Here is a 10,650-nt window from a genome sequence, read left to right as displayed (position 1 = left end):
AAAAAACATAAAAAATGTCAAATCCTTCTAGAACACAAATTTACATGAATACATAGAATTTGAATAATTTTAATTTACAAAATAATATATTAGATGGATAATGGTAATGTTTTCGAGTAATAACTCTTATAGCCCTTTTCTGCAAAACAAAAATAGGATGTGTAATAGTCTTACATGCTTTACCCCCATACCTCAACACAATAGACCAAGTGTGGAACAATTAGTGTGCTATATAACACAAAGCTTTATCAATAAACAAGTCCCTTATTTTGTAAAGCAATGCAATAGATTTAGCTAGTTTTATTCTTAAATAATTTACATGAGGTTTCCATGTCAGTTTCTCATCAATAACACCCAAAAACTTCACTCTGTTTATCTCTACACCATCAACTCTTAATGGAATATTAACAGTTCTTTGTCTATTTGTAAAGATCATATAATTAGTTTTATCGAAGTTTGATGATAATTTGTTAAGTTTAAACCAATTTCGTATTTTCACAAATTCTATCTGCATTATCTTCAACATTCATTCTATGTTTTTCCCCCAAACAAAAAATGTGGTGTCATCTGTAAATAAAACACTTTTAAAAAGCCCTGACACATTAACCAAGTCATTCACATTTAAGATAAACAACTTTGGTCCAAGTACAGAACCTTGGGGAACTCCACATGTAATTTTACAGTATTCAGATCTTACATCATGTACTTGTACAAACTGTTTCCTATTTTCCAAATAACTACATATCCATTGTAAGGCTGGTCCTCTAATCCCATATTTATTTAGTTTTTCAAGTAGAATGCTGTGGTCAATGCTTTCGTCAAATCAACAAATACTGGCGCAATATTGTTTTTGATCAATAGCAGTTGTGATCAATAGCAGTTGTGCTCAATAGCAGCACATGTATTTCATGTGATTAGAAGGAGAACTACTGTAGAAAGAAATATTCTTAGTACAGTTTTACAAAAAAAAAAAAAAACAATACAAAACTAAAGATTTGAGGACTTAAAGTTGGCAATGAAACTTTAGGGGTTTGATGGGTTTCTAGTTTAATTTTGTTTTGGCAAATTAAGTGACAAAACAGATAAAAGCATCAWCTTTAAATATGCTACTGATGTGCTGTACCTTCGTTTCCACCAGACGCCAGCCARTAGACAACTCCCACACATTATGAGCCCCAGGACCACGCCCACTGCCACGATCACTGGCTGACTGGTGCCTGCAGGAGTCAAAGTGTCTGAATAAACCAACGACTGCACCACGTTGTTGTTAACGCATTTAACACGTGTACCAAAACATCAAATAAGCACATACTTTGAGTTGTTTCCATTATGAGTGTGGGGGTGGGAGAGGGGCTTGGCTGCTCAGTATCCATGTTGACTTTTATGGACGGAGATTCTGCTAAACAAGGGGGAAAAAAAACACATAATTCTCCTGAAAACGATCCCAGCTGTGTAAACAAGTGACGTTTACGTAAAGCAGATATGCTCACGTCCAGAAGGCCGAGACCTCGGCGTGGCCTTGGCAGCGGAACAACCCAGAACCTGCACCTGGGCCGAGGCTCTACCGAACCAGCTGAGTGGCTGAAGCCGAACGAATCGAGCGACCGCAGGAGAAAAGAGGCTGTTGAGCACCTTGAGGTGGCCGTCTGTGTACGCCCGAAACACCTTGGAGCCGTGAAGATAAGAAAAGATCCATAAAGCCATAAAATGAGTTATTTCCACTCTGAGAACGCTGCAGGACTCGTGCCAAGGTGTTTCCTTCTTTCTTTTTATTATTTTGACCTTACAATAAAACAAACCTTTTTCTCTTTGCTCACRGCATCTTTGTAAAGCTTCCAGGTTTTCCTGTCCTTACTGAAGTAAAGACTGTAGGATTCTATGTAGTGATCAGCTGATCCTGTCGTTATTAACCCTGGAAAACAGCAAAACTTTATAAGCCTTTTTTTTTAGATATTTAAAGATAGAAAGATTTTATAAAATCACTTCAGAAATAACAGAACCTGATTTATTTGAAGCTTGTATATAAAAGTATAATATACAGCCCTTTATTTATCGCCTGCTGCTGACGGTGATAGGATTTTTGCCCATATCTTTGTTTGTTAGCAATTAGCAAAATATCTTGTGAACCACTGACCAGATTTTAATGAAACTTTCATATTGTAATTATTAGACRTATAACTAATCAAATTTTAGATTCAACCTCATTCAAGATGGCCGTCACAACAAGGCAGCCTTCCCAAACACAAAACAGACTAGAGCCAAGTGAAATTTACAGACACTGAGCTAACATTGGTGTGAGCAGTCACGTACCCTGAGCACAAACTGTTTTTAAAACTTTGCCTTTAGCTATTGAAGTCACTGGTCTGTTAGCAAAATATCGCATGAACCAGGGGGTGGATTTTAATGAAACTCGCAGTAATTTCTGATGTACATCGACAATAAAGGTTAAAATCACCAGCTTTATCACGATACGACATTATATCAACTTGTTTGGATGACGATACAATGTTTCGACATCACATAGTCATGATATGRATYGATGTTTTCKTTTTGCCTGGATGTAACTGAATCATTGATCATTTAATCAATATATTGATGTGGAGTGATGTATTGTTATACCACTGATTGACATCTGATTAAAATCTGGAGTCAACTTGATTCAAGMTGTCCCCATATTTAAGCAACCTTAGCCTTCACAAAAATGGCTATAACTTAGCCAGTTTTTAGCTAATGAGCTCAAACATAGGCTGTGTCCAAATTCAGGGGCTGTGCCCTTCAAAGGACCTGACCTACTCGGTCTACGTGGGCTGTAATTTGGACACAGCCATAGTGTGGTTGTAGCTGTGGGTCAACAAATCACGAGATCTCATAAAACTGCAGGATTTACATGGTTTGGCCAAAACAGCTATAATTCTGTCACTTCTTATGATCTTAGTTTGAAACTCATAAAGTAGAGGGCGACGCGCATTCCGTCAAAGAATGCTAGATTGTTTTAAAGGAAGCTTAAAACRAAACCTGTGATGGTGCTCCTATCCGCTAGTTCCATCTCCAGCCATGGGTTCAGATCCCCGCTGTCTGCTGTCCAGAGCAGGAAGTCACGGCTGGACCCCGCGTTTCTGGAGGACGAGAACATTGTGTGCTCTTGGCTGTTTTTATCCCACAAAGATGAGGCATTCAGAGCGGAGACAGCCAGGATGTTGTTACATTCTGTTCAGGGACAAGAGGGGGGGGGCCGAAAAAATTTTATAAATCAACAAATGAAGGGAGTCCATTATGTTTCTGTGTTTTATATGTACACACACACACACACCTCCTGAGCTGCATTAATTAAGAGAATGACTTTTTTATCATTACTGTATGAAGCAGAGGTTGTTGAAGGTAAAAAAATATTTCTAAAGTTTCAAACACTGTGGCCTATTATGAGTAATAAACTGGCTAAAACATGCAAAAACACAATCTTTCAGGGTGTAGTTATAAGCACTGCGGTGGTTTCGTACCTCGCCTGAAAAGCAGCTTCTTCTCAGATAATGATCCCCTGTCAAAGCAGCACCAACGAAAGGTCAAACGTTTCGCTGACGCACTTCAGTTTCATCTCAAACACRATGAAAAAATAAATAAATAAAAACAACAAACATTTTAGAGAGGATCCCGTTGGCAAAGGTAGATTCGTAGAGAGTAAGACTTCTCCCTCGATTCACAGTGACCCGACCTCCGGCGCCATCAGACGTAGCCCCGGCATGGACGGCAGACTTGCACAGAACTGAGGTCTGAGGCGGAGAAGACTATTTTCAAACACTGATCCAGTCGCGGTAATAAAAGTAAACATTTTGRCCAAAAGGAACACTTTGTGCTTACATCTCTGTAACCTTGTTCAGAGTTCCCCCAGACATCTCCTGTGGCATTTTTACACCCAGCTGGGCAGTAAACACTGAAAGCAGCAGAATAACGTGAGCGAAACACAAGCAGCGCCACCAATTTGACCATTTCAGAGTTCGACGTTAATTACTTACGTCAAACTCGCCGTGCTAAAATGAGACCCCCTTTGTAAGCAAGTGATTAAATCTGAAAAAAGCAAGCAGAGGTAAGGGGAATTTAAACAGCATGAGACCGTCTCTTCCACTTAAATAACACAACACACATAGATTCAGTGTAAGACAGTCCGGCATGATCCAACTGTGCTATATTAAGGGACAGGCAGACGTCTCTGTTAACGTGACTGAATCCTTTGTTACTGTCCCTTAGCTACAATTCACGAGTCCAGCAAATAGTTCTGGTGTGATGACAGTGAACAGACAGTGGTTTGTGTGTCTGCACAAGGATTTAGCTCCAGACACCGCCGGATTCTGTAAACAACCAAGTGAAAAACAGGAAACTATGACACAAACTGCAGTTCAAAGTAAAAAGATGAGCTAATCTGTCATTAAACACAAACCCTCTCAGACTAAATCGCAGTCATCAATAATTATATATTTTTATATAAGACGACCTTTAACTTTAATAGCATATTGTTGATTGTTTTTAGCAGTCCCAATCAGCTGTTTAATTAGGCTTTCTGAAGGTCTTTCACGGTTTTGTTTTTGGACTTTGCCTCCTTTTTACACATTTTTTGTCCAAGACAGCATATTGTACAGATTGTGTTAAAAATAAATAAATAAATAAATAAAGAGGATTGCAGACATCCTTTAGCTGATCATCTACAGCAATGGTTCACAAACTTTTTAACTTTCAACCTTTAAAAAAATAAGTAATACAAACAGAGACTTGTGACCCCAACTGCTGCTGGTAGAAGTGCACATTACTACATACATTACTAAAAAGCCGTTTACCAAAGAGCCATGTCAACTATCATGGTATTTTATTGTTATTTTTTAAATCACTTATGATTAATGTTTTTGTCTTTCTGGAACAGTTAATCGTTTTTAAAGTTGATGAGATTTTTGAAGAACTTCTATATGTCACACTTGGTGGTTTTTTTTGTGTGAGTGTAAATGTTTTTGCTACCTGGTGGGGACGATTTTTCTAAACAATTTTCCCAGTACACAGCCTGGTGAGGACCCACAGTTCCTTATGGGAACAAAAGCTCGATCCCCATTGGAGGAAATACCATTGGTGGGTCAGGGGTTAAGGTTAAGACTAAGGTGTGAATTGAGTTTAGGCTAGATTTAGGGTCAGATATGTATCTGTGAGGTTAGGTAAGGAGGTAAGGAGTCAGGGTTAGGCTATAGAAATGATCAGTAAATGAATGGAAGTCAATGCAATGCCCCCATTAAGATAGTAGAACAAATGTATGTATGTTTTCCATAGATTTCGCTAAAAAACGGAAACAAATTGTTTCTTTGTGTCAAGCTGTTGGTAACAAAGATCCTATTTATTTATTTACAGGCAGTAAATATTTTTTGAGACACTAGATAAAGACAACAACAAAACAAAAAAAACCTGGGAGTTCCTCTTTTTTAAAAAAATATTTTTGTTGTCACTTCCTGTTTCAATATGGCTGTGTTTAAAACAAAAATATGCCAGTTATGTGACAAAATTGATAAAATTATGTGTATTAGATAAAATGTCTTAAATATTAAGATGTTTTCTTCCAATATTTGTGTTCGTAGGAAATGCATGTCACATTAGGCTTTCCAGTAAAACCCAGCAGAAGGTTATGATGGCAGCTATAATAGGGCTGAAAGACTGGAGGACATCGTGTCTCTCTAAGACTCCATTCATCTGCAGCGTAGAAGTCTTACTCTTGTTTTCTGAGCAAACATGGTACAGCCGAGGCAGCAAAGGGGAACAACGGCAAAAAGCAGTGACTCATACACAGATACACAACACCACACACGAACATGCACAAGGATAATAATTAAAAGTAAAGCTTGTGTTAAAATGACACCAGTGTAAACTCATAAATAAGCACACGTGTAGTTATTACTCATGCATCRGTGAAGCTTTGCTTCCCCAGGAACTATAAGACAAACTGGTCGTATAAAATGATATATTACACTTTAATCATAATAATATTTAACCACTGAGAAATAATTAACCAGCCTGACTGAACCAAGGGAGAACACAAACATACCTGGATACTCATCTGTTGCATATGAGAGTAAAAAGCCTCGTCCTGAGTGGTGTGGCCCCGACGAGAAGGTTACCGTCACTTCGTTGTTGTCAAACGTCACATTCATCTGCGTTGCATCGAGCTTCCCGCACACAGGACCTGACATCAAATGTACAAAGTGAATCTTGTCACTGTGAACGTGGCTGTCACAGTATGGCTTCAGATTGACTTGTACAACACTGAATTTGATGAAAGCAAAATGTTAGCCTAGGGACAAAAAATGTATTTTTACCAATAGGTGACCAGTATAAAAAAACTAATGATGGTATGAACGCAATAAATCMGTTTTCAAACCTGGCTCGGGGCTTTTTCATACGGGGCACTAAATCAGATATATTTATGTTTTTCAAATYGACTGCAGTCTGACCTGTTATTTAGCATTTCATCTGACTTTTACTTCATTGAGGWAGGAGTACACGGATCAACCCATGTAATGATAATATTCATACCAATGTCATGCAAAGCTTGGAACTACACGTCATCGGCTACAGCGCAGACATCCAGCTGCTTCACTGTTTTGAAAACCTTTTAGATTTGTTATTTCCTGGATGACTGAGATCTTATGACACCAACACCAGTGTGTTGGATAATATTGATACTAGAACTATTTAACTGAGACTGCTTGATCCAGAAGCACATTTCTGCGTCAAGAGCAGGCAGGAAGTGGCAAGATCAGATGTAAACATTGGATGAATCAAGCACAGCAGATGAGACTTTAGTCAGCTCTGATTGCGCAACTTCAAAGTTGATACACTTATGTGCATCATCCATATTTACTTCTGTAAACACGGCAGGCTGCGTGTGACGCCACGTCTTCCTCTGTGCATGTTGGTCACTTCAGGGCCGTGGACTGTTCACACTGGGGTCTGATGGCGGTTGCATCTACTTTAGCTTCTTGAGCTTTAAAGTTACATTAYGTGTTGAGAAGCCAACAAAACAGAGAAGCTAATGCACTTACTCAACATTTTTAAATACTTTTTTCAATGTTGATTTCAAAGAGCTCTTGCTCCTTTATTCAACATCAAAGAGTCTCAAGGTCTCCTAACAGTTCTTGTTTCAAACTCCTAGACTCAATTTGAAAGATTTTACAGCTCAATCTCCAAGTCCAAATCTGTTTTGTAAAGACATTAACATCATAAATTACATTACAAATCTCTAAAGACTGTGTGGGATCCCTAAATGCATGTCATTCATGAGTTAATTAGTTAAAAGAATCCAGCAATATTAAAAGCTGATGTACATCTTAAATGCTTCACGATGAGGTGATGAGCAGAACCACCACAAAGGAATTCAACGTGTAAGGATGGCTAAATCAAAGAMCYGARGAAACAATAAAAACTATCAGGCTTCATGGAGTCCAACAATAAATTTGAGTGTATATCTATTGCCTACATCTCCCAATGTTTATTTTGGTGTGCTGACAAATATCTATACCCTTGGGACACGGCATGACACAGCTGGTTGCAAAACATCMACGATGAGCCTGTAGCCAAATGTAGCTTGTCTCTTCAGTCAGTGTGTCAGCTGAAAGGCATCTCCTTTGTGTGTACAATCATGGATAATGACATGGAGCGTAAAAGTCCATCAGCAGGTCTGACAGATAAACAGGAGAGTTAGAGAGAGACAGGAACTTACCCATGATGGGTTTACCGGCCTTGTCCGTGATCACAACAGAACCGTTGCCGCAGCCCGGACTGCTCTCAATGTCAAAGTCTCCAAACAGCAGCCGCAGCGTCCGCCTCTCCGACACGCGAAGCCTCCATCTGCACCAGGAGTTGCTGGGGTAGGTGCCCGGGTAGTTCCGAGAGACTAAAGTGCCAGATTGTGCTCCCAGCAGTGTGTGTCCACAGCCATTACCTAACATGAGACAAGGAAAACCRAAAATGGTGCATGATGGAAACATCCGAGACATTTTTAGGACTTGTCAATTCAAATGGTAAATGGACTGTACTTGTATAACGCCTTTCTACCCAACCAGGATACTCAAAGCGCTTCACACTACAATCTGTGTCCTCRTTTACCCATTCCCACARCACTCTATTAGGTCTCTACAAAGCTAACATGTACAATCATCTATGGAGACTAATCAGAGCCAATCACATTCATWCACTGACGGGACACACACCAGAGGTATTAGGGGTGAAGTATCTTGCCCAAAGACACAACGACTGAGACAGCTGGACGGGGGATCGAATCGGTGACCTTCTGGTTCCAGGACGACTCCCCTAACCACTCTGCCACAGCCACCCAAATGAAGAGGAGAGCAGAGCAATGCATTCACCTGTTAGCCACCTTAAAAAATACTATATTTACCATATTTTTGCACGTATAATTCGAGAAATTTWACCCCGAAAACTTATCCATAAGGGTTTTTTCCAATATTTCTCGTATATATCTAAAAAATTTTGTACCTTTATATAAGAGGATTAAATTGTTTTATGCTTTTTAAGTTCAAATATGAGGGTTATATTATAATCAAGATCGCATTATACAATGGAAGAGCAGACTCTCATCCCAGCTGCTTCACACTCTGCAAACCATCTCAGTGCACACTGAAGATCATGGCCCAAAGACACCAACAGAATCACCTAATACATAAAGCAGAGACGAGACCCCAACGCACTTAAATCCAGACACCGTCCTCTTTGTGATTTTTGCCTTGAGAACCTGCCCATTAACACAAACAGGATCTCAATGGTAGGGGTGGGAATCTTTTACTCGCTCACGATTCAATCCAGATTTTTGGGGCCATGATTTGATTCAAAATCAATTTTTTATTCAAATTTGATAATGTGAGCCCATTTGTCGTGCTCCCAAACAGCTTCGTCTTCATTTTGCAAACCTCGCTCATGTCAAACTCAGACTCATTCAGTAAAAAACAAAATGAGCCCAAATCTTTGCATCCAGTGAAAACAGGGCCAGTTGAATTTCTCTTTCCACCAGTTTTGTAGTTTCCGCTTTGTTTTGGTGCTTTCTACACATTCATATTTTCCAGAAGCAGCTGCGTGATGACGTCATGATGTCCCACGTAGTTACAAAATGGAGGCTGACAGCCATTGGATTTGCTTTACTATTTTATTTATAAAAAATCGATTTTGGGACATTTTAAATCGATTCTGAATCTTTGTAAATGAGAATCACGATTCTGACGTTAAGCGATTTTTTTGGTGCACCCCTACGCAAGGGCCAACCCTGACAGAGTCACACCTACACAGGAAATGAGCTCCTGTTTTTGGGTATATGGTGACCATGTACCTCTTAACAGCAACTCCGGCGGCCGCATTTGAGTTGAGTGTGTTTTGGTTGTGAAGTGTGTTGCTCAGGCGCTGTCTGATATAAACTATTTATTTTTGCCTGTAGGTATTAACGTATGTTGCAACTGACAATAAACCTCGTTTCTCAAAAAAACAACAGAAAGAAGTGTGGAATTACTGACTCTGTGGCAAAAATATTTAGACCGCTTTAAGCAGACTGTTTTGTCATAACTTTTCGAAATTTATTGCGCAGAATATTAAAAGCTTTGTTTGGGGCATTGTTTCAGAACAAATACCTAACAAGTCTCATCTGAACATGCCCTGCAAACCTGGGCATGTTAAATAACCATAACTGAGCGGTGACACAACTGCTAGTGTGGGAAAAATAGTCCTCAGTTTTTAAAACCTTACACACTGAAGGTGCTCACTGCTGTAAAAAAAAACAATCTACTGAATTTTAATCCTGTAAGAGGTGTATATCGAAGAGGAAAGGCAGAAATGTGAAATAGTCTAGCAGACAAATACATCAATAGTTTAGCCTGTGAGAGCAGTGACTAACATTTAAAGTGGAACAGGAAAACACAAATATTTAGATGTTGGTCACAAAGTATAAAYGAGTCAGTTCAGAGTGGTTACACAGAGACCAGTACTGCGGAGGTGGTGTGAGCAAAGTCTCAGGAGGCGACACGTCCAAGAATGGTCAAAAGTTGAAAAAGACACGGGGGTCAACTGAAGTCTAAACATCACCCCATCGTCCAGGTCTTCCATATAAGGCCCCAGTATGATTGTTTTGAAGGGGGAAACCTCCAGATAAGCTTCCGCTCACACATCCTGAATCACACCGGCCGTTCCCTTTACTTCACAACAGCTCCCAATACAATAAAGCTTTGACTGTTTATGTCCTTCCCCAAGTCCCTAAAGGATTCTCTGGAAATGCCACAGCAGCACAATTATTGAGGTCAACAGAGCGTGGASCTGTCACCTTCCAGTGGGAGGCAGCTGAAAAAGTTCTGGGTGACCAGTAACCCCTTCCTGCCCGCTCAGCTCTTTGTTTCTCCAGGCAGGTCTTCRGTAGGGCTGCCACAAACGATTATTTTTATAATCGAYTAATCACCGAATATTTATTCGGTTAGTCGACTAATCGGATCATACGTTAATTGAATATAAAACATACAGCTTATCGTGCCAGAATGCAGCTGCTATTGTAGCTGCATGGTTAGATTTTAGCTAAATGCTAACTAAAAATAATTGCTGTGGAAGGCAAGTTCTACTCTGCAGATATTGCAC

General features: G+C 39.6%; 1 protein-coding gene across 1 annotated transcript in view; it reads right to left on the bottom strand.

The window, feature by feature from the left end:
• si:dkey-34d22.1 (discoidin, CUB and LCCL domain-containing protein 1) overlaps nt 1-10,650 on the bottom strand; it is a gene marked incomplete in the record, with an annotated part of 16,531 nt that overhangs the window by 3,321 nt on the left and 2,560 nt on the right. The window contains 11 exon segments of the mRNA XM_014016597.1: nt 1,124-1,217; nt 1,313-1,399; nt 1,491-1,665; nt 1,800-1,912; nt 3,016-3,207; nt 3,498-3,535; nt 3,634-3,767; nt 3,856-3,928; nt 4,011-4,062; nt 6,071-6,208; nt 7,745-7,966. Coding sequence (XP_013872051.1) covers nt 1,124-1,217; nt 1,313-1,399; nt 1,491-1,665; nt 1,800-1,912; nt 3,016-3,207; nt 3,498-3,535; nt 3,634-3,767; nt 3,856-3,928; nt 4,011-4,062; nt 6,071-6,208; nt 7,745-7,966 — 1,318 coding nt within the window.

This window comes from Austrofundulus limnaeus, unplaced genomic scaffold (genome assembly GCF_001266775.1).
Source record: "Austrofundulus limnaeus strain Quisiro unplaced genomic scaffold, Austrofundulus_limnaeus-1.0 Scaffold148, whole genome shotgun sequence".
NCBI classification, from domain to species: domain Eukaryota; kingdom Metazoa; phylum Chordata; class Actinopteri; order Cyprinodontiformes; family Rivulidae; genus Austrofundulus; species Austrofundulus limnaeus.
This window is presented reverse-complemented; position numbering and strand designations above follow the sequence as displayed.